The sequence below is a fragment of the Amblyomma maculatum genome, chromosome 3, assembly GCF_055883805.1.
Source record: "Amblyomma maculatum isolate TAMU_Amacu chromosome 3, ASM5588380v1, whole genome shotgun sequence".
NCBI classification, from domain to species: domain Eukaryota; kingdom Metazoa; phylum Arthropoda; class Arachnida; order Ixodida; family Ixodidae; genus Amblyomma; species Amblyomma maculatum.
Genome location: NC_139346.1, coordinates 196,270,023 through 196,288,028, shown reverse-complemented (window position 1 = coordinate 196,288,028; position 18,006 = coordinate 196,270,023). Strand labels below are relative to the sequence as shown.

Here is an 18,006-nt window from a genome sequence, read left to right as displayed (position 1 = left end):
GTGAAAATATAAGGCTAACAGAATCATGTCCGACTTTAAAGGTTCGCAATGCCTCTGTAGACTTTTTGGTGCCGATGTGCGCCTTGCAAAAGCAAGGCAGCAAGAAGCTAGGGCTGCATACAGAGAAGCGGATATGAACAGCCAGTGACAGTTCGACCCACCGGCTGAAGCATAGTTTCATCATTGTTGGGATCGTGGGGGACTAAAGCCAAATCAGAAGCTCTGCTTGTTGTGAGGCTTAAGTGGCAAGGTGAAGAAATTGAATAAGAATGGGAAACAGTAGCGAGGCAACTCCTTGACGGATAGGCTGATTGTGCCCGACCTTTTAATGCGTCCCAAAATGGTATGTATGCTCGGCGTTGAGGGAGACAAATGCTGCGCAGACCTTGGTAGTGTAGCTGGAGCAGGCGTAATCTCGTCACTCTTTTTGAGACTATAAGCGTTATTAGAGGCCTTATGTTCATGTTATCTGCCCCATTACCTTTAGTTCAGTTTTTGTTGCAACTCATTTCATACGTTTGGAAAAAAAAATTCCAAGAACGATTACGATACTCCTTGATGCGAAGCTTGAGAGCAGCTGTTTAAGCATTTTTGCGTTATATTGAGGCAAATATTTTGAGAGATGTTTTTATGTATGCATCTAAGTGCAGCTGCAAAGCGCTCTTTATTTTTCTCATGAGGCAAAAAGAATTGAAGAGCGACAAGAGCCACGAGCGAGCGGCGCAGATCTTGCGGCTTTTCCTTCTCTTCTGCTAAGAAATTTTCTTTGGCTGTCTTTCGCTCGGTTACACAGACAAGAACGGCGACGCAGTTAAAGCACCCGATTTTTCTCACGGTCCACCAAACTTCTCTTCCATGCTATGACTGTGCGCCCAGCGAGGCGTTTGGTGCCCCCATTACAGAAGCGGAAGGGAGAGCGGAATTAGGCTTCGCACGAAGTCTGCCCCGTGTCCTAACGGAATTACAAATAAAATGCTGAGGAACTTGAATGATACTTCAAAAGGTTGTCTAACGGTATACATGCAAGAATGATGGGACAAGGGCGAGCAGATGTAGCAATGGAAATCGGCAAACGTCATCTTAATTCCCAAGCCAGGCGAGCCTCCGCAGCTCGAGAATCCCAGGCCCATGTCGCTTACCTCTTGCGTAGGAAAGCCAATGAAGCACGTTATCCAGACAAGATTAATCGGATACCTGGAAAAGCGAAATCTCCTGCCGCAAACGGTGATCAGATTTCGCTCTCATCTGTGCACGCAAGATATCATGCTGAAAATTAAACACGACATCATTGACTCGTGGTCGAAGGACGTGAAGGTGATCCTCGGGCTACACCTGATGAAAGCCTTCGATAACGTAAAGCATGAGTCGGTAGTCAGCGGACTCAGCAATTTGAACGTGAGCACTAAACCTTCAATTACGTGCGAGATTTCCTTTCTGAAAGGACAGCCTGTGTAAAATTCCAATCTATTGAATCTTGCACAATTGGGCTGGGCAACAGCTCCCCCTCCCCTTGCCCCCCTCCCCGGGCTCGGTGTTGTCTGTCCCCCCTACTATTTAACGTGGCTATGTGCGCGCTTCCCGGGCAGTTGTAGCGCATCGAGGGGCTAAACTTCAGTTCCTACGCGACGACATTACCTTATAAGTCAACTAGTCAAGTGACTCGGAAATTGAACAAAGGTTCCACGCAGGCGTCGACACAGTTGTGAGGTACGCGGCCGAGCGAAAATTGGCTTCTTCGCCACAGAAATCGGAATATTCATCTGCAATTCTAAGCATCTATGGTGTAAGGCACCGTCGGAAATTTGAATTCAGGTAGTGAGAGTAGTAGTCCCAAGAGTAGAGCAGGTCCGCATTCTTGGCCTAATTCTCCAGTTTCACGGCCACAACGAAGAGACTCTAAAGCGACTGGAAAGCCATGTGATTCAGACACTGAGTCTCCTGATGCGGGTTGCAAGCAAAGGGCAGAGATTTAATGAGGCTGTAGAACCTTTAATTATCAACAGAGTTAACTTTATGGCTTATCTCGACCCGAAGTCAATGGAAAAGATAAAAACTGACAGACTAATACGCAGGTGCGTAAAGCTCGTGCAGGGCTTTCCCACGTGCACATACACGGAACGAATTTTGTCGTTCGGGATGCACAACACATGGGTGGAACTGGAGGAAGCGATGCATGCATCTCAGATTGACAGATTCTGCGCCACGAAAACGGGTAGAATTATCCTGGCAAAACTAGGGATCAATCCCAGCAGGGGACCAATCCAGAAGGCAGAAATGGAGAAAATCAGAAGGTAGCTAACCATAATTTACCTAAAAATACGCATCCCGAGCATAACATGATCAGAAGAGAGTAGAGAGTGGAGGTTATTAGTCTCCCGTACAGTAAGATGCCCCTGGAGCAGATAGCGCATGGGGACGCAGCGGGTGTTCATAACGGACGAGCATGCAGTAGCCGCGGGAGTAGATGGACGCGGAAATGCCGTTACGGCTAACTCCTAAAGGGCGCGCTCCGCTGCAGTGGCGGACGAGGTTGCGGTAGCATTGGCTTGCGTTGGCACGGACGCAAATTGCATCATAAGCGACGGTAAAATCGCCATACAAAAATTTAGTGCAGGCACAATCTCGCCCGCGGCGGCGAAAATTCTAAACCAGCGACAACTTTAGAGGAAACTTACGTTGATCTGGACACCGGCACATGCTGCCATTCCCAGCAACGAGGTTTATACGACCGGGCTAGTGATGAAAACCTCGGACAAGGGAGCCATGAACTCGGGGTAAAATAGGAGGAAATCATTCAAAATTACAGATTAGAATGTAGGCTGGCGCCCCTACCAAACCCTTCGGTAAATAATACTCAGGCAGCTGTATGGAGACGACTCACCCGATCCTGGCGAATCATATGCTCCCGGTTGTAAGATCAGATGAGTGTAAAGACTGCAGGTTCAGAGGGTCCCATGACCATAAAATCTAGAATGCTCAAATTCTCATGGGAGGGCACTAAATATTGATTACAAAGAATACTGGGAGACCCTGCTGCGTAGCTCGGACAGTGTTGTCGGACAATAAAAGTTATTTCCTCCTCCTCCTCCTCCTCCTCCTCCTCCTCCTCCTCCTCCTCCTCCTCCTCCTCCTCCTCCTCCTCCTCCTCCTCCTCCTCCTCCTCCTCCTCCTCCTCCTCCTCCTCTTCAAGGTCGAAGAAGAATTTCTCTGGAGAGAGAGAGAGAGAAGAGCCACGAGAGATGCAGATCCTTGGCTTTTCTTTCTCTTATGCTGAGGAATTCTCTTTTGGCTCGTAATTCCTCGTGGCTCATGACTCTTTTTCGCTTGTTGCACAAAGATAGCCATTCGGCCAAAGCCCTCTTCATTTTTTCTCGCCAGCCAAAAAGAACTTCTGAGAAGAGAGAGAATTACGGGTGAGCGGCGCAGAGCTCATGGCTCTTCTTTTTCTTCTTGCGAGAAATTTTCTTCAGCTCTCGACTCTATCTTGGTTCATGGCTCATGACTCTCGCTCGCTCGGTTACATCAACAATGGTGACGCGGCTCAAATGAGGAACGGACGCATAAAAGCTGCGCTTTAAAAGAAAATATCATATCTGATGAAATTGTGCCTAGGCTCAGTGTCATGGCTCGCTATTATTTATGCACCCGTACGAGACGCCATGGGCAGGACACTACAATAAAATGCCTTAATATGGTTTTATCTTAACTTGCGCGCTTTTACTTTGGCTGCTTGAAACTTCTTTTGCATTTTGTGTCTTTTTAGTTTAGCCTAAATAGTTTGTATGGGCTTCGTTCCAACAGCGGTTTCCTGTTACCAATTAGCTGTTGATCTGTTTTAATGAGATAGCATTAGGAATGCCGTGAAGCGAAAACATTCCGGCGTGGGCGGTAATGTTTAGGGGGATTTTCTCTTTCATCTACTACGAAGACAAATGTTAAGGCGGGTGAAAGGCGACGAGTGGAAAGAGAGAGCAAAAAAGAATTTCTTCTCCACTCACAGGAGAGAAAAAGGAAGGGTCGGAGTAAGAATGGCTTAGAAAAATTGAAGATGACCAAGAATAACACAGCAAAAGTGAACAGAAGGAGCGATTACGAATATAAATTGCACAAAAACATAATCAAAATATAATAAGATTGAGATAGAATTCGAACTATAATGAAATTAGAATAGCAGTATGATCAAACTGCAATGCATTTGCGAGTTAAAGAAAGATAAAGAAAGTGCAGGATTAATCCAACTGATCGCTCCAGCATTTTTTCGACGCCACTTTTCTATTATATTTTTAGGCCTGAAATACTGTTCTTAAAACTGTCCTTGGTGTTTTTTGCGTTAATATTTATTTCGTACTTCGCGCTTGCCTAAACGTACTTGACGCTGCTCTCGTTGTTCTGCCTGATACGCCATTTCATTGTTCAGTTTTTCTAACTGACTCCCGTTTTGTTCCCAACGCTGAGTTTAGATGTCATGATGCGCTCCACACGGATGATTGCATTTCTGTCCACCATGTTTTCCTTTTTTTTTATTCTTTTGATATTCTTTGTTGGTTACTATTATCATCCAGACCACGACTGCTTTATACATGCCGCTGTTTCTCCAATCGTCCTCGTTTGCTTCTGTTGCTTCCCTCTAGTATGTTTCCATGTTCCAGCATGGCACCGCACCGAAGGCGGCCAGAGAAGAGAACAAGCCGATATTCGTGCCTGAATTAAATAATATTGAGCAGCGATTTAGAGGTTATATTATCTCAAAACTGAGCGGTAAAAACGAACTTGTTTTCATTTTAGGTCGACCGATATCTTTCGCGGCAGTTTTTATTCGTTCAGGAGTGTTGAAAAGGTTTAAACTGAGGTCTCACTCGGTCGCATTCGAAAAACATCAGCTATCAGCTCCCTGGTGCTCCTGGCTCCGTGCCACATCATACTGAAAGATTGTGGGGCTCATACATTACTCAATGGTTGCATGAGTACACTGCCCTGGGTCACATGCAAGCAGCTCAAGAGAATCGTCCGTATAGAGCGATAGGTTGTCTCATGTTACAGCCCTTTTGAAAGTAACTGTGCAGGTGTTTTAGAATGGACAGGGAAAACAACTCTTGCTTCCTCAATGACTACCTATCCCACAAAGCTACCTTTAATATCTCTCCGCCGTTCCAGCACACCAAGAATATGGAAAGACGATATTAGAGACATTATTAGACCCTGCTTATTCACAAAACTGGAAACTCTGCGGATTATCTGGAAATATCTTGAACATTTTTCTATCTGCGCTACAATGTACAAGAGCAAAGTTCGTGTCATAAATAGTACCGACTTTAAAGAATGCTTCACTGTAGCCGTTACTCCCCATTCCTCCCAGCATGAGACCCTATACTAAAAGCTTGCATGAATTCATGCTCATGTTCCTTTACATGTAACTTGTTTATTCAGACAATTCAAATATATTGCGGCACCATCAAACTATTACACAGACAAAGCAAAACAAACCTAAACATAAGGGCGCTATTTCTAAGCTCACAAAGTATTTCGGATCGCCCCAGTCTTTGTTTGAAATGCCTGGAGATCAGGGCACATGGAAGACACACATTGTAAAGATGTGTAACACTAACGTCCGTTCCCTTTGTTTCCGATACCCTATTTACCCATTCATCAGGGGGTGCATGACTTCATTCCGACTGGGGAGGACCGCAAACGGTCCGCAGGGCAGTAAGAAAACTTTTAAGTGAGAACCATATAGCTAGAACTGGTCTTCGATAGAGGATTTTCCTGATCCTCCTCCTCTTTCTCCTCCTATAAGAATTTTTCTATGCCCACTGGCCTAAGGTTTACATCATAACTGCATTGCAACTTTGTGCCTCTAGTGCGGTGAACAGTGCCGCAAAGCCCTTTGAATCGGTTTCAATTGTGGAACTTACAAGATATGGACAGCTTTGTTTAGATATGGACAGCTCTCAGTAAAATGTGTCTAACGTACTTGCTTACGCCACCTTTTCTGTAATCTATATATATATATATATATATATATATATATATATATATATATATATATATATATATATATATATATATATATATATATCGCGATATTTTGTTTTGTGCCCTGATAGTGACAACAATCTCTTTAGTGATATATATCTTCTTTTCTTTGTGCAACATATTAAAATGCATGACCTAAGCGCAACACGTGTCATTCGGTCTATATACCTTGCACCGCCATTACATCACGCGTGTGAAATCTTGTTTTTGATATTTTGGTGTCTATTTGTTGACAGTGACTGGTCACGTGTTCTTCGATTGTGCATGTATATAAGAAATGGGAACCGACAGCTTCTTTCTACGTTCCTTGACAAAGGCCGGACCCCGGCCGAAACGTCGGATTAAAGTGTTGTTTTTTCACCGTGTGTCACCTACTTCAAGTTTATATATATATATATATATATATATATATATATATATATATATATATATATATATATATATATATATATATATATATAAATGCGTGTCGAAGCTGGTTCGTACTATAACTAACCATTTTTTTTTTTTTTTTGCTCACAAGAGGTCGGCTGGAGCTCAAGCTTTTTGTTGAGCCGCAACAAGAACGTTTAGGGTTCAAGCCACCGGCTTCAAGGTTTTATGTGATTATGTAGCTCCGTGCCCCTCGAAATGTAGGCAATAAAATGGCTGAAGGCTCAGCCGTAAAATCGTCCTTTTTCGGTGACCAACTCGATAACCTAAAAACAGCAGCAGAAAAGAAAGAGAGATAGAAAAAAAGGCATCGTTTCGGAGGCCTGTTGTTATGGTCGAGCGAGAGCCGAGGTGTACGAGCAGCCGTGGTACGGTGGGGGGCCAGGCGGCGCTCCACTGAATATATAAGAGCGGCACCAAAGGGAAGCGGTGGCAAGTGTAAATACCGCGCGGACTGAGTGTTTTGACAGGGCGGCTCTCCGTAGTGTTGTTATTGCTGTCGGCTCAACTCTCCCCTGCTAGATAGGCTGCCGCCGAGGAGCTTGCACCCTCTTCGTAAGAAAAGGGGAGCAGGCTGAGCTGCATCTGGAGTCGTTTCAGTCGGACTTCCGCAGCTGTGGAAATTGCGAGGCCCCGTCGTGTGGCACGGCATGTTGAATCGGCTTAGGTCGACTTGTGTGATCTCTTTTTTTTTCGGCAATGCACTACTTTCATTAAGGCATAGAACTGACCAGAAGAGTCGGGGGCAAGAAATGAACGCGCTAGACAAGGGAGAGTTCGACCTTTGCCAGTGGATGCAAAGTGACCAGGCGTGGGTTTGTGAATCGCTTCAGGAGAAGCCGGATGGTGATGGAGGGGGGGGGGGGGGGGGTGAAATTTTTGAGTCATGCATTCGCGAAGGTTTCGTCAGAAAATGGGGATGAACATGATTTTCCCACGTAAAATATTTGTCCTATAGGGGGGGGGGGAAGCAGCGACGGCCCCCACAGTCGCCTTAGATCGCCTTTGAGCATGTCAGTCTACAGTGATTTTCACACACCTTTCTGCTCAACGGTAACTAAAATAACCCTGCAGGATGGCTACCATTAATTACCCACAGGTACGTTGCAGTGGTAAGTATAATATTGTTTATTCATAATTGGCTATTTTATGTAGCAGTATGCGCGCAACTCCATTACGCTGCCACCTATGGCGTCGCTGTGTCCGGAGCACTCAGCTAAGCGCAATGTCATTGCCTTGCAATGATAATGGCATGTTGGCCAATCAGCGTCATGGAGCGTTACATCAACAGCAACACCGCAGTACCGGGAAAGTCCCGTTAAACGACTATCGCTGTACAAAACTGTTATTTTGATGTTGCAGTTATCTGTGTTGGTTGCGAGAGTTTTCTTTACTATATACTTGCTCACGGGTCTCTTCTTCTGACTGCAATACATATATACGGAGTTCGGCTGCTGACCCCAAGGCTACCGGTTTGAATCAGCCCCACGGCGGCCGTGTTTCGACGGACGCGTAATGCCAAACTGCCCTTGTGATGCAATGTCATTGCATTTTATATGACCCTATGTGGGTCAAAGTAATTCAAGAGCCCGCCACTTGTGTCCCTTTGTGTGGCCTTTGTGTCCCTTGCAAGAACTATAGCTACTGACCTTACAGTTTGTGGCAAGGAAGTTATATAGATTTTCATTACCGTTCATTGGCTCTCTCAACGCATCTTATTACTTTACAATTTATGTGATTTTTTACTTTATTTTATTTTCCTGTTACTTTTCATTTTATTTTGCGGTAAAATAAAAATAACGTTCTTTTTACCTTCATGATTATGAACAAATGTCATCGCTGTGTCTGAAATAATTTGTCTATTATTTTGTGCGATGATTTGTCTTTTGTATTAAGAAAATTACTTCTATGATCCTTGTACCTGCCGCCATTTTACTTGACCTAATTTGTCTTATGTAATTTTTATCTTATTTTTCTGCCGCATTTTGAGATTACAGCATACGCCACCAACAGAAAGCCGCCCGGATGGTTGTTACTTTGAGATCCCTTGCTGTCGTAGTCACCTTATGCGCTTCAGATTTACTGCATAAAATTTACAAAATAAAAAGGTATATAAAACAAAAACAAAATCAACGTCACCTGCATGGTGGCTCAGCGATTATAGCGCCCAATTGTGGAACTCAAGGGCGCGGGTTCAAACCCGGCTGCGGCCGTCTCTTTTCGATGGAGGCGAAAAGCAATTAAGGCGCTCGTGTACTGTGCGATGTCCGATCACGTGAAAGAGCCCAGAGAGGTAGAAATTTTCGGAGCCCCCCACTGTGGCGTCTCTCATATCCCGAGTCGCATTGGGACGCTAAATAGTATAAATCAAATTAAATAAAATCATTTACAGGCTGTTTTAAGTGCAAATGGCGCCGCTGAACAGAATATGAGAGCCAGGAAATCCGTGCGTCAGCTTAAAATAAATATAAGATTAAGCAGGTTACTTAAACGTTCCCACATTTGACGCCCTCAGAATTACGAAAGGCAGCTGACGACATGTGTACACATGGGCTGCGTGTATAGGTCAGTGAGTGACTTCATTGTTTTGTCTCCCTTTAAAGAAGCATATTTCCCTCAGCCATTGAAGTTCTGCTCTCGCTCCTTTCTTAGCACCTGGGATGCACTCCTTGGGAGTGCCTTTGCCGGGACACGCTTCGCATTGCTTCATGAAGCACTTTCTCAGCTGCCACCAACTCCTAAATTTGTTCTCGTTCGTTTGCACACAAGATATCCTTTCCATAACATGTCGCTTACAGCCATTTCGTTCCTCTCTCCTCTCTCTTCTTGCGTCATGCGAAATTTCAGCTGCCTAGCATTCAGCAGTTTCAATGTCTGCAGACGCTTCTTTTTCCATCAAACTATAGTTGCGGCTATTGTACGTATGCTTTTTGAGATTCGTTGCATTTTTGCATAGTATACTTCTCTCCAAGATACTGTTTAAATTAATAATGAATACTTCTCTCGTTCTTTTTGTGTAACGTCCAGACATAGTGCCTCACAACCGGATGCATAACGCCGTAATAAACTATCAGCTGCGTAAAAACACATTTCTGTTGGTTGGTTCATAGGAAGGGAAAGGCGCAGTATCTGTCACACTTGCTCTGTGGACACCTGAACCGCGCCGTAAGGGAAGGGATGAGGGTGGGAGTGAAAGTGGATAGAGAGAAGGGGGGGCCGTAGTGGAGGGCTACGGAGTAATTTCGACCACCTGGGGATCTTTAACGTGCGCTGACATCGCACAGCACACGACGCCTCTTCGTTTCGCCTCCATCGAAACGCAGCCGCCGTGGCCGGGATTCGATCCCGGGAACTCCGGCACAGTAGTCGGGCGTCTTACCACTGCACCACCCCGGCGGGGCAACACATTTCTGTCGTTCTTGTTTTATGCAATGCGCCCTCCCCAAAAATCGTTTCAGCAATGAGGATGAGTCGGTGCTCTACCAATTGACGCTGTTAATAAGTAAACATTTTATCCAATTGGCGCACTTTCAGGTGGACTACTAACCGGTTTTCACGCTCTAAAGCCTGCCCTGTAGACGTACTCAACTCGCCGCGCATCTTCGCAAAAGCAAAATATCGTGTTTTGTTTTGCGTTAGGGTTTGGCACTAGAGGGAGCCAGGCAAGATGTTTTGTTTTGATCCATCATAACAGTGGCCGGGTGAATAAACCGGCGGTGGAAACTAACAAAAAACGACTGAAAGATTGGTGGCTTAAAAGCAGAGAAGTGACATAATGTTAGTATTGTAGGAACAAAAATTTAATAAATAGAATGATGGTTTAGTTAACCATTCTACATCAATAATTAAGATATAGGGAGAAAAATGAGCATGATAGCTACTGCTACCACCCCGTTTCAAAGGGGACGCTCCTATATTCCATCCATCCATGTATTCACAGGTTTTAGATAGTGCGTTTCTCTGCGTAGTTAAAAACACCTCACTTGCGGCGTAGCACGCCTGCCAGCTGCCTTGTTTCGCTCTTGAAGCAGCACAAGTCGCAAACAGAAGGGACTCGAAGCGTGGTTAGCGCAAACAGTACAAACGAGAGGCTCTTGAAGTTTATTTCCGTTTAGCAATCGATCACTGAGTAACGGCTCTTGCCAATCGTCTCGGGGAGGAGAGCCATAAACCTGTTGAGCCTCACCACCCGCTTATCGTCACGAATGCAATTAAAAGAGTCTAACCTTGCGGGCAAAACATCCGATTTTTCTTGCTGCCGTTACTGAATAGAAATAAAAATTCACCCACTGACTGTGAAAGTGTTTATATATATAATACTGCACGTCCTTCTCAGACCGGCGAGAAAAATGGTAATTTATTGCATACACAGGTTTGATCAAGTATTTGTGCTCGAGCATTTCACACTTCCGGCTTCGTTCGCTCAAGAGCCATTGACGTCAACACTTTTCCACGTTTGCTCAGCACTTATATCCTGGCGTAAGCTTCATTACATAGCAAAAGTCAGGTCACGAGTACTGGAAACTTTCTGTAATAAAAATGTGAACTCACGGAGCGGGCAAGACAGCACATTGCTCGATGGTTTTGCCTGATGGTGTACGCTTGACATTTGGCTGCAGCTTAGTCCTTTTCAGACCAGTAAATTAATACGCAGTAATTTATACTTCCGCTTGTTCAATGCAGCGAAAAGGTTAACTTCGTCCGCCGCCATAATAACAAATAAAAAACAAGCAAATGAAATAACTGTCTGCGACGTTGGACCCAGTTTAATGCAGACTAGACTAGCATTCCTAATCAACTTTGTTTATTCATTTGCAGTTTTCGGGGCACCTATATGAACGACGCGTGCTTGCAGGAGATAAGGCAGAGTGGCCACTATACAGAAGGGAGTGGACGCACGACGCAGAATTCTAAATGACCGGCCTCATCGTTTCTTGCTTTCTTGTGTCCACAGTCGTTTAGTCACCACTGTTGCACAGAGCGTTAGAAAAGTCTTCCTGCTGTCTTAACCAAAACATGCCGAAAAGCCACTCAGCTCACTTGCTATACCTCCGCTTTACGGCGCTCCTAGCTAGATAGATTGATTACAAGAAGGGTGCCTACAACGAGTCCGTATATATTTGACAGGCAAAATGTAGCACTCATTGTTCTTATAATGCAAACCCTTTTTCAATTTTGTGGTGGTAAAGAAATGCACCTTTTCTATGCGTCTATTACCTCAAAACACTCCTTCTCCCAGGACAGACTTCACAGTAGACTAGTGGGCAAGACTTGCAAGAAAGGCCTGCCATGGTGGCATAGCCAACTGCTCACCAATCGTGGTAATCACGATGATGGAGTACAGTAGAGCTCCTGTGAAAGACCACTGGAGCTGGGCGTCCTCTTTGCCGTCGTAGCCTTCCTTGCGCACAGCCTGCACGAGGGTGACCTCGAATCGCCGCAGCCTGGCCACGGCCTCGCCCGTCCAGTTGGCCTGGTCCAGGAGCGGCGCGTCGGCCGTCAGCTGCCACAACGCGTCGGCGAGGTTCGAACGCCAGCGCATCATCTCAAGTCTCTTGTTTCGCTCATTGGTGGCCTCGAGGAACTCGAAGAGGAACGCGCCCATGACGCAGTATCCCACCACAAGGCTACATAGGCCGAAGTGGGACATGAGCGACGTGGTTCCGGCGCGGCAGTAGTACCGGCACTTGGAGCACCGGGACGATCTCCGTGGCTCCCGCATTGTACTCGAGGAAGCTGCTGCCACGGCTGGTGCTTTAAAGGATTACCAACGCCGCTTGAGTCCGACGCCGACGACCAGGAGCCGCCGCGCTGATCACTTCCTCGCTGTGACGGAGCACCCATGACGATGACCTCTGCACCATGGGGCCTCTTCAGAAGTGTGACGCGGACGCTGATAACTACACTGCACGTGTTGATAAAATCGGAACGAGCCGGTGGCGTATTGATTCTGCAACCGACTCGTCATGGTCACCTGAGAAGGACAGGCATAATCACAGGCACGAAAACACGGACGTTGGCACCTCTACTGTTGGACTGACAAAGGCATTCCGTACCCCTTTGTTTGCACGCCTAGAATCACAACTCCAACAATTTTTTGTTTCACTGTACCTTATGCTAAGGCAGGCAACACAAAAATTCAGTCGCTACTTCTCGGTTCTGGACAGGGAATAATTCATCGACTTTGAAAACTGTCAAACGCATCGACTACAGCCTGCTTGCGGAAGTCATTGCAAGACTGCCGGTCGCGTCGGTTCATGGCGCGCGTTCCAGAAAGCACGTGGCGTGCGGCGTGGGCTTCCTTGGCGGGGCGAGGTCCTCGGTACGGCCGGCAATTGACAGCCTCCGAATTCAAAGGCACACAGGTTCCGGCTACACGTGAGGACACACAGTGCCTTAGGCTCTGCAGCGTGCTGAGTCGAACCGTTTATCCACAAACATCATTAATCCCGTCATACACACGCACAAAAGATCTGTAGCAAACGAAGGTTCTTCATAATTCATCAAGGAGGAATAGTATTAAAAACATTGCATTTTCGGTGCACAACACCAGAACTGGATGCGTGCCGGCCGTCGGCCGGAACTTCCGTGATGTGCGGTGTCGTGAGCCACGTGGAGTCACGAGCTTTCCTTGTGGGCGCACCGACTTCCAACGAGCTTCTGAGCAGAATGAGAGAGTGTTTGCCTATGGATGATGATGAGTGTGACGCGGCGACGTCACTGAATCAAGCAGCAGCAGCAGCACTAGCAGGAGCGGTGGTGGCGCGGGCCACACTGCCCTTCGGCTCCGTGGTGGCGGCGCGCAAATTTCGGCCGTCTCCTGGCGCGGCCTTTAGAGCCGCGGCAGCGCAGGCAGGCTTTCTCTTTCGCCGCTGCTGTTGTTGTGGGCTTCTCCGCCGCGGCAGGCACCGGTGCAGCCCTTCGGAGAGAAAGAAAGCGGCCTCCAAAAATAAGACGCCGCCGCCGCCACTGCGGCCGCCGGAGCTCGTGGCACAGCGGCAGCAGAAGCAGAGGAAGAAGCCGTGCGGCGGCTATATAGCCAGGCTGCAGCCGTGAGGAAGGGCGAAGACGCGAGAGGAACCACACCGCTGCTCTGGCCCGGGGGAACCGCCGTCTCAGGGTTCGTCGTCTCTTGCGTGATGTCACTGAGCAGCACCCATCACACACCGGCGGAGCGCGCGCGCGCGCGCCCGCAGCCGCCGGTGACGAGCATCGAAAGGGCGACCATTCGGGGCTTCTGCGTTTTGTTTTGTGCTTCTCTTTTCTCAAGCTTCAACCGCTGTCTCTTTCTCTCTCTCTCTTCTGGAAGAAAACCAGGAAAGAACGCTGAAAAAGAAAGGACTACGAGAAAAAGACGACGTGTGCAGACGTGGGATTCAGACGGCACGCGCATAGAGGCAAAGAGAAAGACTGGATGGGAGCGGGGAGAAGGAAGAGACGACTGTTTGCGTCACGGTCAGACTGAGACCTCTGCTGCCTCCCCTTTCTTCTCAGCTATGGCTTCTGCTTGTACACGTCGGGTCACTGACGTGAGACCGCCCCCGCGGTTGCACCTTCTTTTTTGTCGTCGCTCGCTCTCGAGTCGTTTTAAAGCTTTGCGCATCCAGCGACTGTCGCCTTTCTTTCACCCCCCCCCCCCCCCCCTCACTCTCTCTCCTCGCTTTTTTTTTTTTTTTTGACAGACCGATGAACAAAGTAGTACCTCTGTCGAACCCTCGGTGAGCCTTGAGGAGAGGAGATCCTGGAGAGCATCCTCCACTTCTGTCAATCCCTCAGCCTGCAGAGGCGTTCGTTTTTCATTTTCCTTTCTTTTTCTTGCGGGAGGAAGATGGCTCGGTTGCACATAGGTGCGCGGTCGCCGTCATGGTTACGGCACTGATGCTTCCGCGGAGCGAGCGCGTGACTTTCTTTCACCGATGACTGACACGAGACTGCGGGTGTATTTTTTCTTCGTTTCTCTCTCGTTTCAGCATGACGCGCTGCGCGGCTGATTGATGATCCGAGCGAGAGCTAAAGATTTTGAGAAACTCCGCTGCTCGTAGTTATTCACTCCGCCCACGCCACTTTTTTGTTAGTTTGTTTTATGTTGCTGTTTATTTCAGAGTCCCTCGCCGCGACGATCGCTTGAGCAACCTTTTTGGCATCCACCTAAGGTCTGTTCGCGGTGTTGTCATTAAGCATCGCTGCATTATTTTCACATCACACCACGTTTGTCTGAAACGCATTGATTGCTCGCTGTAAGCCGTGCTCACTCAAATTTGGTGTTTCACAGCAAAATTATTGCGCTAGCCACGTAGATCAGAGACAATTGGTTCCCGATCATACAGTACCAGCTATGCTTTTACTAACTGCAGAGACCGAGCGATTTATGAAATGCAGAGTTTCTCAGGTTTCCAAGTTGTAAACATCTATGTGTGCGGCTGGTGGCCAGCTATTATCATACGAAAGAAGGAGGAGACGAGGTTTTTCTGTTGGTCAAGCGACACTCTCGTCTTGTCTTGAAGTCGTACTGTCGGGCTTAGGCCTGAAAGTTCAGCAGGAGCTGACCGAAGGGCGAGGGCTGCTGCAAGATCCAACGAACTCCCGGAATATAGAGACGTCTCACAAATTTAAAATCCAATAAAGTATGTTCTCGTCATCGGCTCTAGAGGCGCGTGAAGGTGACCAGATAAAATGATTTAAGAAAAATAAGTTCGAATGTAAGTTCAGACACATTCGCTTATCGGAGCCCTTTCCTTTCAGAGACGTTGTACGCGTTATAGCTAATATGGCTGAAAACACAGGAAGTCACGTGCGGTGTAGGAATAAGACCATATGCAGAGGTGAATGAAGAAATCGTTCGCCACCACATTCCGCGATGCATCTTGAATATTTATTTGATTGGTTGAGTAAGTGAGTGAGCCAGCGAGCGAGCGAATGGATGAATTAATGAATGATCGTGTCAAGGAGAGATAAGGGGGCCGTTAATATGGTCAGCGAGCCTACTCCCTGAATCTCGCTATTCACTGGCGCACTAACGAATCGTGACTGAGCTCTGACGCGGACTGCGGAAGGCTGAACCGTCACCACCGAGATTCTAGCAAGGCCGTTGCATGACCTTCTCTCCCATCAGCTAACGTCACGACGAGTGGATGAATGATAAAAGATCAGCCAATGAATCTGCACGTACTGGCTTGGGTAAAGTGGCGAGAGTACACCCCGTGACTCCACTCAGATCAGCGCTCGAAGCTTCATTTGCTGGCACTTTATCGCCCATTCGTTGTCGTGACGTAGGCTGCTGGGGTGCGCTGGCCTTGTCAAAATCTCGGTGGTGACGGCTGAACCCACCACCTTCGCATATCACGTGCGTTATCTTTATCCAGCAATTTATTACAACTTTTTACACAGTACTATTTTACTTTATTCTTGAGTGCGCTCATCGGCATATATACATGATGATGCCGTAAATTTAAATACATTATGCTAGTTAACCGATGAGGCTGGAGTGAGATGGCGAGGAGATAAAAGGAATAACAGTCTTAAAATGCTTCAAATACTATCAGTCAGACAGTGTTACATTAAGGTTTGCATGTCGGCACTCAGTTCTTATCGAAGAGAGTCACTTTTTAGGCAGGAAGAGGTGTGTGACAATTTTATGCAACGCAGACTGGAGGAGGAGGAGGAAAAACTTTATTTAGCCCTATATTATTTGTCGGTTTTTGGAAGTCTTCAGAGATGTCTGCTTGTTGTATCCACAAGAGTCTTCTCCGTCGACTTCGTCCACTTTTTCACAATGGTCGGTTGCCCTCAGTCCAGGGCTCCGCTGGCTGCTGCCGCCCGTTGGGCTCGCTGTACCAGACCTTGCTGGCCTTCGCAGCGGTCGCTGGACAGCAGAGTCTCCCATTGCTCCGCACTCAGGTTTCGAATTTTGGGGACCACATCTATGTTTTGACATGCCCATCTGATGTGATATAGTGTTGGTTTTTCATCGCACCACGGACATCTGTCAGCGTATATGGTAGGGTGCATTTTGTTTAGTATGTGTAGGTTTCGGTATGAACCCGTCTGTAATTGTCTCCATATGACAGTTTCCTCTCTGGTGAGAGAACTGTGCGGTGGGGGATATCGCATTCTTCTTCCTCTATAGTTTTCTAGTATGGCCGAGTATGCCTTGGGTGCTGGCAAAAGTTCCGCGGACCCGTCGGATGCTCGAAAAGTAGTGTATGCTCGAGCTATCCTGTCAGCCTCTTGGTTCCCTGCCACCCCCATGTGCCCCGGTACCCATATAATTTTGTGTCTGGTCTTGTTTTCTTCGTGGTTTTTAATTCTGTCGCTTGCTTCGAGCAGTATACGAAGCGCGTGACGACCAATCCTACCATTCCTGAAATTTCGACAGGCTGTTTGAGAGTCCGTGAGTATCGTTAGCGACCGCCCAGCTCTATAGCCCTCCGCCACCGCTAGAGAAAGGGCTACTTCCTCGGCCTCTGCTGCTGTGCAGTGTCGGATAGAGGCGCTGGTCACTTCGCGTAGAGACGAATTGACCACCGTGGCCACTGCAATTTTGTTCTGTCCTCCTCTCGAGGACGCGTCTGCATACACAGTCGTGTCTTGAGGAGCGTATGTTTTTTGAATAAAATCGGCCCTTGCTTCTCTTCTACCTTGGTGGAGGTTAGGGTCCATGTTTCTCGGGATTGGAGCTACCTTGAGGGACTTGCGAAGTTCGTCGGGGATCGTTACCGTCCTCGCTATTTCTCGCATCTGCTCACAGTATCCGAGTCTCTGTAAGAGCGCTCTTCCAGTCGTCTGCAGCAGCCTGAGTTTTTGCGACTCAAGCTGCGCCTCGCGTAGTTCTTCGAATGTGTTTTGCAATCCAAGCGCCATGAGCTTTTCTGTAGACGTGTTGCGCGGTAATCGGAGCGCCGTCTTATACGCTTTGCGTAGCAGGGCATCCGCTTGTTGTATTTCACTGTTGTTGAGGCACTGGTAGGGCAGGCTGTACATAATTCGGCTCACTACCAGGTTTCTAACTAGTTTTAGTGTGTCCTCTTCGCGCATGCCATGCCGCCTGTTGGTGATGCGGGTGATCATACGTGTCACTTGTAGCGTTGTTGTTTTGAGCATGGTAAAAGTGTGACTACTGCGTTGGTTCGATTGAACCCACATACCTAATATTCTTATTGTTGTCTTTTCAGGGATGGGCATTCCTTCCAGGTAGATGTTGAGTTTCAGGTTCTCACTGGTTGGGACGGTCCGGTTTTGTTTGCCTCTCCACACTCGAAGCAGTTCCGATTTCTCGGTCGAGCATGCGAGTCCTCTTTCTCCGAGATATTTCTGTACACAGGAGGCCGCTTCCTGTAGTTTTTCTTCCTTCTCCCCGAGGGAACCGGTGTTCGTCCAGACTGTTATGTCGTCTGCATACATGGCGTGCCTGATGCATTCGATCTTCTCTAGTTTTCGTGCTAGACCTATCATAGCTATATTGAAGAGGATAGGTGAGATGACTGATCCTTGTGGTGTTCCTTTGTTTGGCGCGTGAATTTTGTTCGATCGAAGGTCTCCCAT

General features: G+C 47.3%; 1 protein-coding gene across 1 annotated transcript in view; it reads right to left on the bottom strand.

Annotated features, from left to right (window-relative positions):
* Nucleotides 1-12,187, bottom strand: part of LOC146197343 (potassium channel subfamily K member 18-like) — a 39,164-nt gene extending 26,977 nt beyond the window's left edge. Inside the window, exon 1 of the mRNA XM_084596470.1 lies at nucleotides 11,779-12,187. Within this exon, the coding sequence (XP_084452596.1) occupies nucleotides 11,779-12,187 (409 nt within the window). The remainder of the gene's footprint in view (nucleotides 1-11,778) is intronic.
* Nucleotides 12,188-18,006: the final 5,819 nt, after the last annotated feature.